The sequence below is a fragment of the Staurois parvus genome, unplaced genomic scaffold (assembly GCF_062004578.1).
Source record: "Staurois parvus isolate SC_StPar_1 unplaced genomic scaffold, SC_StPar_1.0 ptg000159l, whole genome shotgun sequence".
In the NCBI taxonomy this organism is placed as follows: domain Eukaryota; kingdom Metazoa; phylum Chordata; class Amphibia; order Anura; family Ranidae; genus Staurois; species Staurois parvus.
The window spans coordinates 3,246,619-3,266,711 of NW_028317955.1; the positions used below are offsets into that span (position 1 = coordinate 3,246,619).

Genomic DNA, 20,093 nt, shown 5'->3' on the forward strand with positions numbered 1-20,093 from the left:
GAAGAAAGAAGAGAAGAAAGAAGAGGAGGAGGAGGAAGAAAAAGAAGAGGAGGAGGAGGAAGGAAGGAAGAGAAGGTATCACTGCAAGCCAGGACTTACACTTAGGGCTACCTCCGCACCCGATTCTGCGTATCTGGTTGCTCTTTGTCCGGTGCTCTCCCCTCCTGCTCTCTGCTATGGCTGCACTGCAGGCTGAGGAGTCCCAACAGCAGAGCACTGTGATCCTGCAGGGAGCCCTGCATAGCCGGCGCTCAATCAGTGAAAGACACGGACAGCACTGAGCGGAAACTCTGCGGGGGAGGGGAGATTGAGGGCACCAGACAAATGTGAGCGGAGTCGGGGATGGGGTTTGTCTACACAGGTGCATTTTACCCCCCCAAGACCTATTCTTACCAATATACCATGATCCAGTATATTGGTAATAGGCTATTGGTATCCTGGCAGAGGAAGCTGTACGGAAGAAGAATTTATACTCCCGTCTGTGATCACCAGGGAGACTTATTTCATCCTTCTTGTTACAGGATTTCCAGAGCGTCTTCCTGTGACGAGGGAGAGCCGTTCTTGTTCCCATTCCTGGGATAGTTTAAAACAGCCCTGTGTTCCAGATGCTCCTCTTCTTCCTGGTAAGTTGCGTTCCAGCCAGGGTTAGGGCATGCATTGTGTTGTGCAAGTGGAGCAGCACATCCCCGGGTCTCCTTTGGATCTGAGAAAGCTCAGGGGCAGTGCATTCCAGGTTTCTTAAAGGATAAGTCTGCCTTTTGACCACAATTCAAAAGTGCTATTTTTTTGCAGGCAAAAAAATTTGCGTTTTTTTTTTGGTTGCAGGAGCCTGGAAACCATTGCACCAGCAATCAGCAGACCGCTGGTGCCATGCAGGTCTCCTGCAGAACTGTCACTATATCTGCTTGCCTGTAGGGGATGTATGATCAACCAGATAAACTGACAGGAAGAATCAATGAACTACCACGAAGCACCACAGCGCTGTGGTAGTTCATTGAGAACTACAAGCCGACAGCTGCCAAGGCTGTCAGGACTTGTAGTTCATTCATTCACAGGACTCTCTGCCCACATGGCCGTACTGTTTTCAAAAAGTGACAGCTGGTACAGGAAACATCTCCCTGTCACAGGCAGTGTGGGGATCAGGCAGTGGCTGCAGCCAGGCTCGGGCTGGTATGAAAAAAAAAAGGCCCGGGCATTGCAGACTGAGCAGCCGCAAGCCTGGGGACCCTTTCCCTGGAGCCTGGTGGTGGAATGCCAGAGCCTGGTCACAAGAGCAACCTTTGAAACACTGGTAGTTCCTCCACTAGTGTCAGTAGGTTTTTAGTTTTTTCATTATTTTAAAAAAAAATGTTTTTAGGAGCCCCGCGAGGGGCTTTGGTAAGAGCGGGAGAGAGAGAGAGAAAAGAAGGGGTAGAGAAGATTCAAGACTGCTGGGGAGTGTAGGTGGGGCAGACATAGGAGGAGAGGGCAGCTCTCTGGAGGTGGTGGGGGAACTGTCAGCATTGGCTCTGGGCTGTGGAAGAGATAATTTCTCAGCTTAGAGCCCCAGGGGGCAGTCTATCCTGACAGATCTCCCGCAGAACCCGCAACGAGGGGGGAACCAGGCATTGTTGCAGGGGATAAGGGGGGGGGTGGCCGCCTGGGAAGTATACAGGAGCTCAGGGCAGCAGGAAATAAATAGGGGAACCGATCCATGCATTTCTCTCCTACCACTGCTGAATGTCTGCAAGGGGAGGAGAAGCGGGCATTCAGTGGCAACAGAAGTGAAATGCACGGATGGGTTCCTCTATGCGTCAACTAGCCGCCCCCTCCTATCCAGGTGGCCCCGACCCGTGCAAATGACCAGGGAGCCCTATGGCCAGTCCAGGCCTGGCTGAAGCATTGGGAACATGTTACATGGTCCACCCTAAAAACAGCTGGAACATATAGCAAGTTCCCAAAGGTGAATGCATCCTTTAAAGCAGAATTCCGGGTATTTTTTTTTGTACCCACACTACATGGATTTGCTGCTCATTTTGCTCTAGGGGAGAGGGCAGCAGACAGCAGAGATATCATTACCTGAACCACCAATCCTCCCTGCACCGGACCAGTCCCTTCAGTTCCTGCTCCCCCACGGTCCAGCAGTCTTGTAAATTGACTGTTCCTGATGTCAGTACACTCCATAGACAGGAACAGTCCACTATTAGACCATGGGAGAGCACGGTTTTCGGAAGAATCGGCGGGTCAGGTGAGTATGAGCTTTGTCCTAACCCCTAGAAAAAAACAAGCAGCTGATCTATGCAGCAGGGGCACAAACCCAACTGCGTGGTAGAACAAAAAAAAAATTGACCGGAGTTCCGCTTTAATAGACTGAGTGGCGACAGCAGTGGGGGGAAGCAAAGCACCAAGGCCGGAGCCCCAACATGACAGCAGAAGGCAGAGCAGCATGAAACAAAGACCATCTACCAACCGCCATACATCACAGCCCAGCCAGACGACAACACACCCACCATCCACACCCATCACCAAAGTAGACCCATAGAAAAAACTGTATTATTGTAGATGAAGTAAGGGAGGATTATAAACCCTTCCAGATGTTTATGTTTTTGCCCTCTGTGTCCCATTGGGGAGACCCTTAACTTCCTGTCCTATAACCAAAAGAGGAAGTGAGCGAAATTCCCTCCGAAGTGAGAGAATCTCCGGTTGTCACCAGAACTAGTATCCTCACTGAAAGATTTCCCCTCTATTCCTGTTCTGGGGACAACCCATAATTTGGTATTTTCTTCTACTTTCATCCTACGGTGTCACCAGAACTAGTGTCTCTACTGGAAAATTACCCTGGGATTCTCCTGCTTTGGAGGGATTGCCTCTCACTTTCTGGTTTGGCTATGAGACAGGAAGTAAAGGGAAATCTCCCCAATGGGACACAGTTGACAAAAAGAAAACTGACAGGGGTCATAGCCCTCCTTTAGGCTATCTATATGAACAAAAAATTGCCTTTAGGTTTATGTTAAAGTGGAACTCCGGGCAATTTTTTTCCTGTGCTGTGAGGATGTGCACTGCATGGGTTAACTGCTCCTTTTGTTCTCGGGGAGAGGACAGCAGAGATATACTTAACTGATCCGCTGATCCTCACCGCAGAATACTGGTCCACCACCCCCGCGCTCCAACGGTCTTATAAATGGACTGTTCCTGATGTCGGCAGCGTGATTTTTCAGAGGATCAGTGGATCAGGTGAATATGAGCTTTCTATTGACCCCTAGAAAAAAACAAGCAGTTGATCTGTGCAGTGCGGGCACTGCACCACTCCATCTGAAAAAAAAATTGTCTGGAGTTGGGCTTTAAGTGACATAAAAAAATGGCTGAATTTTAAAATGAAAAGGTAATCATAAAGTGACACCTAGTGGAAAGTATGAAAAATGCAGTGTGAAAAATATTTCAGATTATTGTATTTTTTACATTATCAATAAAGAGGATAAAACTTTATCAAGGCAATACATTATTTGTAGAACATTGTAAACATTTCAGGAAGTAAAAATATTCAGTACCATTTTTGAAGTCGAACTTGTTGGCCAGGGGTGCTGTAAAGTGTGTTAAAAGCAGCACTGCTTTGCCAAGGCCCCTCTGTATAGTGCAGTCCTAACTCTAACCTATAAAAAAAAAAAAAAAAAAAAAAAAAAGTGCATTTATTATTTTTCACTTAAGGTGAACTTAGCCTTAAAAAAAATATTGCAAAGAGAGACAGAAGTAGTGAGTGGCAGAATTGTGTTACATTCGTAAGTCAACTCAAACACAATGGGGTTTATTTACTAAAACTGGAGAGTGCAAACGCTGGTGCAGCTCTGAATAGAAACTGTCCAGTTGATCGGATCAGTTGACAATTGGGTGGAAATGAACAGGTGGTCCGTTTTCAATCTGACCTTCCCATTGAAATCAGCGGGCAGTGTCTGTCATCCGCCTGCTCAGCGGGTATCACCAGAGAGATCCCCTGCTAAGCAGGTGGATCACGCTGACAGATCCACCCCATCGCCCCAATACGGCATTATTAAATTCATAGATACTACAGGCTTGCCTGGAAAGTGCTGTGGGCATTGCTGGGACACTGCCTGTATCATATGAATGCATTACATTGTGTAATATAGATATACTTCAAAGTGCAGTAAACATACAGACAAAAGAGAGGCATAAAGAGATGGAGAAAACATGAAGGTGGGTGAGGAACTCCTGACCAGACATCGGGGTGATTGTCCACAGTTCATACAGAACATTAGAAGCTGAGTAAATAAGAATGGCATTGGGATTCTATAAAGCTGTGCAATCAAGGACAGTCGGATTTAAGCTTTTAACAGATCACCCTGCCCTGTCACTAGTATGGCCAAGTTCAATCCGCCATAAATTCACAAGATCTTGTCTTCCTGAAGAGACTTTTCAGCCAAAGCCAGAAGACCATGAAAAATATGGAGGAGATGCTGAACAACCACACAAATTACATGTTATCACTAGAATACAAACAGTTGTTGGTAGGCCATATTGGGAAAAGGAAACCTGGACTTCAAAAGGCTCAAAATCCAGTAATACATAAGAACATCCCAGCAGTCAAAGGACTAGCTTAAAATTATCAAGCACTTGATTAGAGTTAAGCCTTTGAAACTGCCCTATGTCCTTCCAACAGAAGAGGAAATGTCTAGCGCTTACATGAACAGTAAGGATGAGCTGGTGTTTTGCAAAAAGCTGGAGCCATTGGAAACCAAATCTGTGGAATCATAGTGCCTGTTTTTTCTGTGTAATTTGTTAAATAAAACTTGTGCTCTTATAATTTAAAAAAAAAACAAAGAAAACATGAAATAATGGAGTGAGGTTGAAGGAAGATGAAAAAAGAAGGAAAGAGAAAATAGAGAGATGGGGGGAGAGAGAAGTAAAGATGGAGAGTGACAGAGAGAGAAAAGAGAGAGAATGAGAGAGAGGGGAAAGAGAGAGAATGAGAAAGAGACAAAAGAGAGGAAAGAGAGAATGAGAAAGAGACAAAAGAGGAAAGAGAGAGAATGACAGAGAGAGGAAAGAGAGAGAGAATGAGAAAGAGAGAATAAGAGAGAGGGGAAAGAGTGAGAATGTGAAAGAGACAAAAGAGAGCAAAGAGAGAGAGAGAGAATGAGAAAGAGACAAAAGAGAGGAAAGAGAGAGAATGAGAAAGAGAGAATGAGAAAGAGGGGAAAGAGAGAGAATGAAAAAGAGAGAGAATGAGAAAGAGGAAAGAGAGAGAATGAGAGAGAGAGACAAAAGAGAGGTGAGAGAGAGAGAGAGAGAGAGAGAGAGAGAGAGAGAGAGAATGAGAAAGAATGAGAAAGAGACAAAAGAGAGAGAATGAGAAAGAGGGGAAAGAGAGAATGAAGAAGAGAGGAAAGAGAATGAGAAAGACAGAGAATGAGAAAGAGACAAAAGATAGGAAAGAGAGAATGAGAAAGAGAGAAAAGAAAACAGAGAGACAGAGAGAGAATGAAAGAGAGAGAACGACAGAGGAAAGAGAGAGAATGAAAGAGGGAGAATGAGAGAGAGATAGAAAATCAGAAAGAGAGAATGAGAGAGAGGGGAAAGAGAGAGAGAGAGAGAGAGAGAAGAAAACAGAGAATGAGAGAGAGAAGGAAAGAGAGAGGAAATAGAGAGAATGAGAGAGAGATAGAAAATTAGAAAGAGAGAATGAGAGAGAGGGGAAAGAGAATGAGAACGAGAGAGAGAGAGAGACGGAGAGAGAGAATGAGAGAGAGAAGATAGTTCAGTCTTCTAACTGTTGAACCAGTCATTAACTTTTGACCACCTAATGCAGGCCATAGACGGGTCGAAAATCGGTCGATTTTTCAGCCGAAAAAAAAAAAAAAAAAAAACATCGGCAGATTTTCACACCGTTAGTGGGTTAATTGGTCAGCTGTTTTGGCACATTTGTTTTATCGGTAAAGTTGGAAGAAATCGGCCAAGTTTGCCGATCGGGAAGAAGAAGAAAAATAAAATAAAATTAAATAAAATACAAAAATGGTTACACACATAAAAAAACATCATATCATTGTAAGGTAGAAACAAGCTCAAACGATTGTGTATGCTAGCACTGCATGGTGTCGCAGGTGCAGCAATGAACAGTAAGGCCTTCACTAGACATTCCTTTTAAAAAGAATAGTGTTTGGTGAAGGCATAACTCCACAATAGTACATCTTGCCCCTGTACTGTGTAAGCATACAGCAGAACTGCTGTGCAAGTAAAACTGTGTAAATGGGATGAGAGTAAAAAAGGAGACTTGGAAAGTTGAAGAGGGGGGTAGTGCCAAGGGCCCACAGGGGTCAAAATCTGGCCATGAGATCAAGCCTAAAATGTGTTTTCAGTTTTATTTGATTAAAACATATATATTGTAATTTGGTAGCTCTACAGTAGCTGTTTGATATTGATATTATCAATATCCCCTTTTCAGTCTATCATGAATGCTGCTGCCAGACTCATCCACCTTACTATCTGTTCCATATCTGCCATCCCTCTCTGCCGATCCCTCCACTGGCTTCCCATTGCGCAACGAATAAAATTCAAAACATTAACAATAAGATATAAAGCCATTTATAACTCTGCCCCCAATTACATCACCAATCTTGTCTCCAAATATCATCCAAACCGTACTCTCCGCTCCTCGCACAACCTCCTGCTCTCTAGGCCCATGCTCAGCTCCAGGACTTCTCCAGAGCCTCCCCCATCCTCTGGAACTCTCTACACCAATTTATCAAACTATCGCCTACTCTGCTCACTTTTAGGCGATCTCTAAAAACCTATCTCTTCAGGGAAACCTATCCTACCCTCAGCTAATAATGGAATCTTCTACTCTTGAAACCAGTCCATCCCCCACAGTTATTACCTTTTGTACCACTAGCCCCTCCCTCTTAGATTGTAAGCTCCAAGGAGCAGGGCCCTCCTAACCCTCTTGTATTGAACTGTATTGTTGCTGTATTGTCTCCCGTTATATTGTAAAGCGCTGAGCAAATTGTTGGCGCTATATAAATCCTGTATAATAATAATATTATGAATATGTTAAATTCCCCTTTACCAGATGTAAACAAAGGCTTAAGAAATTGTTAAATCTGTTCCCAAATACAGTTTACTCATCAAGCCTTCCTACATGCATTTAGAGCTGATTCACACATCTGCGGTGCGGATTGAAGCTCAGGTTTAACAGCTAATTGATACAGTAGTTCCTCACAGGTTCAGGTCAGGTTTACATCAGGTTCAGGACAGGATTAGCTCAGGATTATATGCGGTTTAGAAACAGTTCCCATAGAAGTCAATAGTCTGTAATCTGCACCTGAACCTGACCACACTGCTCAGAAATCGGACAGAACTCTTTTTAAAACCGCATTGAATCCGTATCACCAGTGCACAGAACATATGTGAACAGGCACCATAGGAAGCAATGTGTTTTCAACTGTCATGTGGATTGGATGCGGAGCAAACCGCATCCAATCCACATATATGTGATTGGGCACTTATTGTGGTTCTTTCACCTGTATTCAATTAAGCCGCAGGTCACATCGGGTGCGACTTGGCATGCGATCTGCATGCCTTGCGACTTGCAAATCTTATGCCAAGTCGCACCCTACTGTCCACTATTAGAGTGGTCCTATCGGTGCGGTTCCGACTCGGTCGCAGCCGCACCAATTTCTAAAGCAGTGTATGCACAACTTTTGTTGCAATTTGCATAGACATCTGTGTCGGATGTCTTGCAAATCACAACAAAATCAGCAGGTCACCCAATTTTGAAATCGTGCGACTTCACTGTAAATCGCACAATTTCAAAATCGGCTTTGATGTAACCGGGGTGTAAAACTGTCAGTTGAAAACTCAAGTTTATAGTACATAAATAATAGTACCAACATAAAAGTACCAATGGAAACTAAAAATGGAAATGAAATGGAAAATAATCAATAATAGTGAATTTAAAAGGTTTCTAGTGGTGCACTGATTCAAACAGCAAATCTTTCTCAGACACACTAATTACAATAAACATATTCACTGCTAGAATGGCAACAAATGATTAACACACTAGTTACAATCAATATATTCATCACTAGAATGTCAACAAATGAATTTGGCAGTACTAGTGTCGTTGGTTCGAATCCCAACCACGGCACCACCTGCCTGGAGTTTGCATGTTCTCCCTGCGCCTGCGTGGGTTTCCTCCGGTTACTCTGGTTTCCTCCTACACTTCAAAGACATGCTGGTAGGTTAATTGGATCCTGTCTAAATTGGCCCTAGTATGTGAATGTGAGTTAGGGACCTCAGATTGTAAATCCCTTGAGGGTTAGGGACTGATGTGACTGTAATATATATATATGTGTAAAGCACTGCGTAAATTGTCGGCGCTATATAAGTACCTGAAATAAATAAATAAATAAATTACACTGCGATTACAATAAATACATTCACCACTAGATGGCAACAAATGAATATTATATAAAGAATTGGGCTACTATTCTTGCATGATTGTAGCTATCCCCAGACACATTGGGGTTCATTTGCTAAAGCTGGAAAGTGCAAAATCAGGCTCACTTCTGCATAGAAACCAATCAGCTTCTAACCTCAGCTTGTTCAATTAAGATTTGGCAATAAAACCTGGAAGCTGATTGGTTTCTATGCAGAAGTGAGCCCGATTTTGCACTCTCCAGCTTTAGTAAATCAACCCCATGGCGTTTACACATTTGCATGTACAGTGGCTGAGCAGTGCTCAGTAATGGCACTCGTTGCAGTGCATTGCGATGCCATGGCATCCCAGTGTACATATACAGTAATTTACCATGCTATGTATTTTTGTTTTGTTTTTTAAGTGCATATCTGCTTTCCATCTTTTCCTATGCATTTTCATTCCATTCTAAGGGCCCATTCACACTAGATGCAGTAGGGTGCATTTTGAATGCACTCCAACTGCATAGACAGTCCAAAATCCTGGTTATCCTATTGGCATAGTTTACACTATTGCAGTACAGTGCAGCAAAAAAAAAAAAAAAAGTACAGAAAGCAGCATTTTTCTGCTCTACAAACAGAGGCGTCCCTAGGGTTGGTGTCACCCGGTGCAGTAACACTTGGTGACACCCCCTCTGACGATTCCTGCAGAATGGATCGGATCTACGGATTGAGCATAATGGATCGGACTCCGTTCCATTATGCTCAAGCCGCAGATCCGATCCATCCTGCGGGGATTGTCGGCTTTCTTTATAACTTCCCATTTCTTGGAGCGGGTCCGGGTGTAGCGGCAAGATGTGTCTCCCATGTAGATATGTCCCCCCCTGAAGCAACTGCGCATGTCCTAGCAGTAGTTCTATCATCGATTGATCGTGCCTGAAACCGGGACATGCGCAATTGCTTCAGGGGAGATATATATACATGGGAGACACATCTTGCCGCTACACCGGTGTCACCCCGTATAGGTTGCATGCCGACAATCCCCGCAGGATTGTCGGCATGCAACCTATACGGGGTGACACGGGACCCGCTCCAAGAAAAGGTAAGTTGTAAAGAAAGCAGACGATCCCTGCAGGATGGACCGGATCCATCCTGCAGGGATCGTCGGCTTGCTTTACAACTTACTTTTTGTGTAGCGGGTCCGGTGTCACCCCGTGCAGTCGGTTTCACCCTGTGTGGACCGCACCCCCCGCACCTGACTCAGGACGCCACTGTCTACATATACACAGAAATGTGTACAAATACATGTAAATGTACGAAAATGCACTACAGCACAGTGTAGTGTACATAAAAGCCCAAAGAATAAAGAAGATGGAAGTGACTTCAAAGGAAATGCAAGCTTAGGAAAAATGCACTGCAAATGCATTAAAAGTGGTGTAAAGTGCACGTGAAATGCACGTGCATGCAAAAACGCACAGTAAAGGTGTGAATGGGCCCTAAACATAGAGGCTGCCTTAACACAATACAAGTTTACTGACCAAATACCAAATGTCAATGTGCACACAGTAACGCACTGCAATAGAATGTATACGTTTAAAGGAGCACTATAAATCATAAAAAAATTGTTAAAGTGGAACTACTCTTCATCTGAGCACCACAAACCATAAAGGCAATTTAATATAAACTAAAGGGATCTTTAGAAAAAGTCCAGGAAGTGACGAAATGCGTCAGAGTGCTGTTTGTTTTGTGCAGTGGGTTGAAATAATAGCACAAAGTTTTTGACAGAGTGCGATAGCACCTGTCACTTGAGTGGATCACTATTGTTTATTGCAGTGTTCACAGATAGAGTGCATTCACAATTTAGAATTTATTAATAATTTTTTTTTTTTTCTCCTCTTCACATGTGTTATGCACAAGTTAAGTGTTTGGTGTGATTCACGATGAATGGCACATTTTGTATTTCTTTTTTATAAGGATATCACACTATGTTGAGCCGTTTTGTTTTTTGAGGTATATGAATATTGGACACTTCACGAAGATTGGAAATACGAGAGACATTTATCCTGGAGAAAAAAGGACTATAGTTTTTGGAATTGCACTTGTGGTGATCTAGGACAAGGGGGACATTTATTTATGATTCTCTTTTCAAATTTATTAATGTAATTTGTGAAAGAAAAAGACTTTATAATTTTTTATTACATTAAGGCCGATCAATTAAATTATTGGGACTCCAATGTAAAAAAAAAAGTGCCCCTATTATTGGACCTCACAAAATCTTTGCCGCAATGCACTGTGGTGTACTGCCATGCATAGCATCCCATATGAACATATAAGAAAAATATATTTGAGATATATTTTAAAAATATTCTTGCCAAATATATTGAGATATATTTGAATTGCTACAATTCTGGCCATATTTAATATATTTCAAGATAAATTTCAATAAATATATATATATATATATATATATATATACACTGCATGTTGAAATGCGTTTTTAATACAAAATATATGTAAAATATTTTTAAAAATACATTTCAAATATACTGTATATCTTTAAAAATACAAATCTACATTTTTGGAATTTACAGATATATGTTAAAATCCAGACACAGTGGAACACCGATCGTCGTACGGGTCCTGATCATGTGATCACTGATTGGCCAATCAGTGATCACATGAATAGTAGTAAGCAAGATGTCACTTCTGACATCATTGCTTACTACATGTGAAATCTGTGAATGATCACAGAGATTACATGGTACAAGGCTATTAACAACAGCCTTGTACCATGTGACAAGCTATGACCAATCACAGCTCACACAGTAGTTCTCAATGGCTGCAAGAATGCAGCCAGAGAGAAGGAGAAATGATTGCTTTTACAGCCTTTATGGGTGTCAAAGCAATCAGTGTAAAAAAAAAAATCTTCATCACCCCCTACAAGTAGTACAGTGTCACCATGGTGACACTGTACTGCTAGGGTGACAGTATGTAAAAAAACCCATAAATAGTAATATAGAAAAAAATAAAAATGTAAAAAAAAAGTTTAAAAATGAAAATTTTTGGTTATAAACTAATTTGTGTTATTTTTTTTTCTACTAAAAAGATAATGGAATACATTTTGGCCAAGATTTATGATGAAATATTATTTATTTGCAAAATTTTATAAGAAAAACACTTTTTTTCAAAATTTTGGGACTTTTTCATTTACATAGCAAAAAAAATAAAAATCCCAGTGGTGAATAAATACCACCAAAATAAAGCTTTATCTGTCTCAAAAAAAGCTATAAAATTCATATGGGTACAGTGTTGCATGACTGCGCAATTGTCATTCAAAGTGTGATAGCACTGAAAGCTGAAAATTGGCCTGGACAGGAAGGGGGGGACTTGAAGTGGTTAAAAAAAATCTGAAGAAAATATTATAAAAAAAATATATTTTTAAAAATATTTTTCAGATATTTTGTAATATACTAAAAATGCATTTCAACATGTGTATATATATATATATATATATATATATATATATATATATATTATAATATATATATATATATTATATATATATATATTTTTTTTTTCTTTAAATATATTGAACATGGTCAAAATTGTAGCATTTAAAAAATATGTCAATATATTTGGGTAAAATATTTTAAAATTATATTTCAAATATATATTTCTTCCATGTGGGATGGGTTGCACTATATGTATGTTGGGATGCTATTCAAAATGAATGGCACTGCTATGTGTCAATGCACACTATGTTGTGCACTATATGTGTCAATGCACACTATATTACTATAGCGCTCTTAATGATTTTGAGTAACAGGGTGCTGCGCTACTAAGTGGCAGATAAGTGGAAAAATGAATAAATCACATAAACAAAGTAAAAATGAATCTAATAACACTCAACCATGTGTGAGCATGACATAAATGTGTATGGTGGTGCAAACAAATGCCAAGTGAGAGTGCCAGCCGCAGGAAATGGCTATGAAGTGTTGGTGATTCAGGTGAACAAAAGCAATAGCTTTTAGCAAAAAGTGACTCAATCGCAAAATCGAGGACCAAATAAACTACATGAGTGACAATGCCAGCCGCAAGAAAAACGACTATGAAATACTAGTGACACATGTGAATAGGTCAAATGGCTGATAATGTAAAAAAAATGATGACTCAGTCCCAATAATAATAATGGATGAGTGATTCAATCCAGAAAACTCAAAAAGTGACTTAGTGCCCCAAAAAAAAAAAGTTTATAGTGAAAAATATATAAAAATATAAAGAAATAAAATCCTAAAAATCAGAAGAAAAAGCAGTGAATCTTCAGTGCATGCGTGACAAATCCAGTGCTGCAAACGTATATTTGGAAGATACCTTAATGATTTTATATTGGGGCTCCATCACACATGTGGCTAACCTGTTACATTGCCCTGAATAGGCAAATTGTAGCTGTAAAAGGACGGGGCTCTTTTCTATATTTTTAGTACATGGGGTATCAGTGTCGTCCTTAATCAACCCCAGCTCAGAAAACTCCGAAGCAATTAGCACATTGGAAGTCTGTAAGCTATCTGAAGTAATAATAGCAATATGAATTTAGAACAAACATCAAAACATATCAGAGGTCTTGAAAACTATCTCGGCATCCGTAACCTTTCATTCTTTGTTGGCTACACAATGCAGCCCTGGATTCACACTGAGACTTTCAGAAAGGAACAGATCTGATTACAATGGGATTTATTCAGAGAGATCTCTCATGAGAGATATAATGGCGTAAATTAGCAGTTATACAGCACAGGCACACACTACTCACATTATTGATGGAGAGGCTTTCAAAACCCCCATCTATTCAAATGCAATTAAAGGAACTCGGCTTATCCAATGAGAAGGATTTGCCTTTTCCTTAATCACATTTTTATTTATGAGTTTGCACTTTGATTATTTCATAGGCTGAGATTTAGCTAATGGACACTTTGCGAACCCCTGTTTTATTCTATTGACAGCTTAGGGCTGAAATATATATATACACATATATATACACACTTCTCACCAGGCTGCTTGGAGATAGTTTGATAGCCCAGTCCAGCCGTGTGTAGGTCTACAATCTTGTCCCTGACATCCTTGGACAGCTCTTTGGTCTTTGCCATGGTGGAGAGTTTGTAATCTCATTGATTGCTCCTGTGGACAGGTGTCTTTCATACAGGTAACAAAATGAGATTAGCAGCACTCCCTTTAAGAGACTTCTTCTAATCTCAGTTTGTTACCTGTATGAAAGACACCTGGAAGCCAGAAATCCTGCTGAATGATAGGGGATCAAATACTTATTTCCCTCATGAACATGCAAATCAGTATTGATGCATTTAGATTACATTCAGTTGTTTTAAACTGAAAGTTCAATTGGGCTTTAAAAAGACCATGGCAAGTCCTCTAAACAAGGCAAAAGGCCAGGTCCTTGCAAGAGGAGAAGTATTATAATGACCACTCTTGCAGCCCTTGACAGATTCCTCCCTCCATCACTGTCATTAGTATTTGACACTTCCGGGAGGGTCAGATGCCTGTGTAGCCTACACACACATTAATGTTCATTGAGAACATTTTCTGTGATCTTATTGAATGGGCTGCCAACGCTCTACTAAGTACAACAAACTGGACCTTATTTTTTTCCACACAGTGCACAAAGGGGTGCATTTACCACAAGGCAAACAAGGCATTTGCCTAGGGTGGCATTTGGAAGAAGGGACACATGCGGCATGGGGACCAGGTGGGATCCGAGAGAGGTTGTGGGCTGCTTGATGGTATATGGAGAGCCCGACTCTCATTCCCGGGATGTCCAGAGCTGTGAAGGTGAGTGTCTTTCTCTCTCAACATGGGGGATAGTGGCTAGTGTATGGGGGGGGCAGTGGTAGCTGAAGGTGTATGGATAGCCCAATACTTGTTCCCGAGGACGTCTGGAGCTGTGAAGGTGAGTGTCTTTCTCTCCCACCATGGGGGATGGTGGCTGGTGTATGGGGGGGCAGTGGTAGTAGAAGGTGTATGGATAGCCCAATCCTTGTTCCCGAGGATGTCTGGAGCTGTAAAGGTGAGTGTCTTTCTCTCCCACCATGGGGGATGGTGGCTGTTGTATGGGGGGGCAGTGGTAGTAGAAGGTGTATGGATAGCCTGATCCTTGTTCCCAAGGAGCTGTGAAGCTGAGTGTCTTTTTCTCTTGTGCCGGGGGTGGGTGTTAGTGGAAGGCTCTTTCGGGTGGGCAGGGGTGTTGTTGGTCAATGTCAGGCTCTCTCTGTGGGGGGGCGCCCAATTTTTGTATTGCCTAGGGCAGCACAAAACCTAAATACACCACTTAGTGCACATATGTTTGAACCTTTTGTAGTTGTGTGTTGGGGTACCATTGTAAATAATTAGCCACACAATGCACCACAGAAATTAATATTCATTAACTTGTATTGAGGCTCTTTGGAAAAACACCCACCGTGCACCACGGCCACCAAAAATGTTCCCAGTCTTCGCATTTTTCTTTCAGGTGTATTCACTTCAAAGGATTACATGCGCCTTCTCTCTCTCATTGTCAGGAATGGACTCAGCACTGGTGGTGGGACTCACCTGCCGTGTGGGCTGCAGTACCAGGGCTGACCAGCGGGTGCTCTCAGCAGCCAGAAGCTCACTCCAGGCAATCAGCCAACACCTGGGGGCTGATTGCAGGGGGTGTATTTAAGGGATGGCCAGACCTGCAGTCTCTGCCTTGGTGTATGCTTTCCCATGAGCCTGGTATCCTGTGTTCCTGCCTCGTTGCTGACCCTGCTTGATCCTGACCTCTGCTGACCATCTCCTGTTGAACCCCTGGCTTGCCTGACCATCCTTCTGCCTGATCCCCTGTACCTCGCTGTCCGTGAGTTACTGAACCCGGCTTGTGACCCTGACTTTTCTCTGCCTGCTCCCCCTGTACCACGCTGCCCGCACGATACCGACCCGGCTAGTCTGACCTCGCCTACTCCTGACAGTCGCCCATCCATCCCGCTCGGATCGGGATCTGTCATCCCATGCATCACGCTCGGATCGGGATCTGTCATCCCATCCATCCCGCTCGGATCAGGATCTGTCATCCCATCCATCCCGCTCGGATCGGGATCTGTCATCCCCTTCACAGCAGGCTCAACCCGGGCACATACCCTCAGCGGGACCCCTCTGCCACCGCCGGGGGTGCCCAGGAACGCGACCTGGTTTCAGTCTTGCACCAAGTCCATCCCCACCATCAGGGGCCCTGGTGAAAAGGCAGACTGGGACTTAGACTCCGCGTCCTGGGAAACCCCGTGCCGTGGACCACTAGAGATCCCGTTGGGCGGAGCCTGACAGTACCTTGCGGCCTGCCTGACCATTCCACCTCTCCAGCCCTGACTACGCCTGTGTTCCTGAAGCCTGCTACTTCCCTGTGTCAGTCCACACATTTCTGGTCACACCCGGATCCCTAACACTCATATATATATATATATATATATATATACACATATATATATATATATATATATATATATATATACACAGTGGGGATCGAAAGTTTGGGCACCCCAGCTAAAAATTTGTATTAATGTGCATAAAGAAGCCAAGGAAAGATGGAAAAATCTCCAAAAGGCATCAAATTACAGATTAGACATTCTTATAATATGTCAACAAAAGTTAGATTTTATTTCCATCATTTACACTTTCAAAATAACAGAAAACAAAAAAATGGCATCTGCAAAAGTTTGAGCACCCTGCAGAATTTATAGCATTCACTGCCCCCTTTGCAAAGCTGAGACCTGCCAGTGTCATGGATTGTTCTCAATCATCCTCTGGGAAGACCAGGTGATGTCAATCTCAAAGGTTTTAAATGCCCAGACTCATCTGACCTTGCCCCAACAATCAGCACCATGGGTTCTTCTAAGCAGTTGTCTAGAAAACTGAAACTGAAAATAGTTGACGCTCACAAAGCTGGAGAAGGCTATAAAAAGCGTTTTCAGATGTCAATATCCTCTGTTCGGAATGTAATTAAGAAATGGCAGTCATCAGGAACAGTGGAAGTTAAAGCAAGATCTGGAAGACCAAGAAAAATATCAGCCAGAACAGCTCGCAGGATTGTGAGAAAAACAATTCAAAACCCACGTTTGACTGCACGATCCCTCCAGAAAGATCTGGCAGACACTGGAGTTGTGGTACACTATTCCATATAAAGAGATACTTGTAAAAATATGGTCTTCATGGAAGAGTCATCAGTAGAAAACCTCTTCTACGTCCTCAACACAAAAATCATCGTTTGAACTTTGCAAATGAACATATAGACAAGCCTGATGCATTTTGGAAACAAGTTCTGTGGACCGATGAGGTTAAAATTGAACTTTTTGGCCGGAATGAGCAAAGGTACGTTTGGAGAAGAAGGGGCACAGAATTTAATGAAAAGAACCTCTGTCCAACTGTTAAGCATGGGGTTGGATCAATCATGCTTTGGGGTTGTGTTGCAGCCAGTGGCACAGGGAACATCTCACGAGTAGAAGGAAAAATGGATTCAATAAAATTTCACCAAATTTTGGATGGTAACTTGATGCCATCTGTGAAAAAGCTGAAGTTAAAGAGAGGATGGCTTCTACAAATGGATAATGATCCTAAACACACCTCGAAATCCACGGGGGATTACATCAAGAGGCGTAAACTGAAGGTTTTGCCATGGCCTTCACAATCTCCTGACCTCAACATAATTGAAAATCTATGGATAGACCTTAAAAGAGCAGTGCGTTACAGACAGCCCAGAAATCTCAAAGAACTGGAAGACTTTTGTAAGGAAGAATGGGCAAAGATACCTCAAACAAGAATTGAAAGACTCTTGGCTGGCTACAAAAAGCGTTTACAAGCTGTGATACTTGCCAAAGGGGGCAGTACAAGATATTAACTCTGCAGGGTGCCCAAACTTTTGAAGACGCCATTTTTTTTGTTTTCTGTTATTTTGAAAGTGTAAATGATGGAAATAAAATCTAACTTTTGTTGACATATTAAATTTATAAGAATGTCTAATCTGTAATTTGATGCCTTTTGGAGATTTTTCCATCTTTCCTTGGCTTCTTTATGCACATTAATACAAATTTTTAGCTGAGGTGCCCAAACTTTCGATCCCCACTGTATATATATACATACATATATACAGTATGTATACACACTGTAGGTTGTATGTGAAATATCGCCTTCAAAACAGCGCAGCAAAAAAAAGCTGAACACCACGAAAAAGAAACTATTTCAAGTAAAGGTTAAAATAATTGCACAATTCGCATACTAACTCGGCGTACTGGGTGTAATAGCAGAGGTTGCCTGGCTGGATTATCTCCTTTTACAGATACATTGCAGTTTCTTTTTTTAAAAGTTCCAATTGAATGTAAGTGTAAGCAAACAGATAAATACACACTTGATCTACAAGTGTGACCAGTCTTACCTGCCAAAAACTGTCATTCTATACAGCTCGTTCTAATCCAGACACCATGCCAAACATCCCTAACCTTCTGCTTTTTCTCCATTGCCCTCAGAGCAATACAACTTAGTCAAGCCTGTGATTGGACGGTAAAGGAGCAGCGGTTCTCTCCACCGATCAGCAAGCACCGTTGGTTAGACGAGCACTAACCAAGCAATAAAACCTAAATGGTTTAACTCCCAGCTCCTCCAGTCATAAAGCCAGAGTTCAGGTGACCACAGGAGTCTAGCACAACCACAGATTAACCACTTGAGCTCCTGAGGATTTACCCCCCTTAATGACCAGGCCTCTTTTTGCTACTCGGCGCTGCACTAATTCAACTGATAATTGCGCGGTCATGCAATGCTGCACCCAAACGAAATTTACGTCCTTTTTTTCACACAAATAGAGCTTTCTTTTGGTGTAATTTGATCACCTGTGCGCTTTTTATTTTTCACGCTATAAACAAAAAAATGCCAAAAATTTTGAAGAAAAACAATATTTTTTACTTTCAGCTATAAAAATATATAGTAAACTCAAAGTTGGTTATAAATTCAGGCCAAAATGTATTCTGCTCCATGTTTTTGGTAAAAAAAATCCCAATAAGTGTATATTGATTGCTTTGTGTGGAAGTTATAGCATCTACAAACTATGGTATAAATACTGCAACGTACGCCATTTTTCTGCAATACAGCGCTGCGCTAGTTTAACGGACAATTGCACGGTCATGCAATACGGTACATAAATGAAATTCACATCCTTTTTTCCCCCACAAATTGAGCTTTCTTTTGGTGGTATTTGATTGCCTGTGCGGTTTTTATTTTTTGCGCTATAAAAAAAGGCTGACAATTTTGAGGACAAAAAACATTATTTTGGACTTTTTGCTATAAAACATGTCCAGTAAAAAAAAATGCAAAAATCAAATTTAGTCATAAATTTCTGCCAAAATGCATTCTGCGACATGTCTTTGCTAAAAAAAAAACCCCAATACGTGTAAATTAATTGGTTTACGTGAAAGTTATAGCGTTTACAAATGGCGGGAAAGATACTGGGATTTTTTTTTTTATACTAATAATGGCGGCGATCAGCGACTTATGGCGGCGATCAGTGACTTATGGCAGCGACCAGCGACTTATGGCGGGACTGCGGCGGACATTCTGACATTGGGGGGTACTGACTTGGGGTCACTGACATCCCCAAAAACACTAATACAGTGATCAGTGCAAAAAAAAAAACACGGACACTGTACTAATGGCACTGGGGAGGAAGGGGTTAACTTTATTTTGCAGGGAAGGGTTATCTGAGTGAGGGGAGTGTTTTACTAGGGGGCGGGGGTGTGTACTGGACGGGACAAGGCTGATCGAGAGAGAGAAACTCTTCTTTCTCGATCAGCTCGTCCTCGAGCTTTCAGGGAAGTGACAGACAGCACAGCTACTGCAGCTGTACTGTCTGTCACTGTTTGCCGCCGATCGCCGGGAAACAGCCGGTAAAGACCGGCTGTGACCCGGCGACTGACATCCGCGGCGGTGATCGGCGGGATAGATAGGGCGGTGACGCGCCTCGCGCGCGCCCCCTACCTGTTTACAAAACACGCGTTTTAAAATGTGGTTTTGCCTGCCAGTGCCGCCCTGCCGCCGTATTTCTACAGTGGCAGGGCGGCAAGTGGTTAAAGTACTATTTAAATTATATTTTAAAAAAATTACATTTAGGGCTCATGTACAAAGCAGGGATGAGAAACTGAGAGATCTCTTAGTAAAATCAGCACACTTTACACATATTACACACAGTTAGGCACATATTTAACCCCTTGATCACCCCTAGATGTTAACCCCTTCCCAGCCAGTGCCATTAGTACAGTGACAGTGTATAGTATTATCGCAAAAAATAAAAAGCCCAGTAGTGCTCAAATCCCACCAGCTCTATTTGTGTGAAAAATAAATTATATAAATTTTGTTTAGGTACAACGTTGCATGAATGTGCATTTACCAGTTAAAGTAGCTCAGTACCGAACAGCAAAAAATAGCCTGGTCATGAAGGGGGTAAAATCTTCCGGAGCTGAAGTGGTTGATGCTAAATATTCCACATTTTGGAATAGATGGAGCTAATGATACAAGAATTAGTCTATTAGAAAAACAAGAGAAACTTGATCAGTTTTCACGAATGCTTTTGACATTTTGCCAAGTAATATTTTATAAATAGATCCCTTAAAGTAGGTTGAGACCCTTCATGG

The 20,093-nt window shown here is 42.0% G+C and overlaps 1 protein-coding gene and 1 pseudogene across 7 annotated transcripts in view; one reads left to right on the top strand and one right to left on the bottom strand.

Moving 5' to 3' along the window:
- The window catches only part of LOC149463148 (uncharacterized), a 99,205-nt gene that overhangs the window by 33,766 nt on the left and 45,346 nt on the right, over positions 1 to 20,093 (bottom strand). The window contains exon 5 of one of the 7 annotated variants that reach the window (XM_089675849.1): positions 3,528 to 3,629. The exons of the other annotated variants lie outside the window; for them this stretch is intronic. Coding sequence (XP_089531975.1) covers positions 3,625 to 3,629 — 5 coding nt within the window. The 3' untranslated portion in view covers positions 3,528 to 3,624. The remainder of the gene's footprint in view (positions 1 to 3,527; positions 3,630 to 20,093) is intronic. 7 annotated transcript variants of the gene reach the window in all.
- Positions 4,253 to 4,757, top strand: LOC149463150 (large ribosomal subunit protein uL30m pseudogene; annotated as a pseudogene).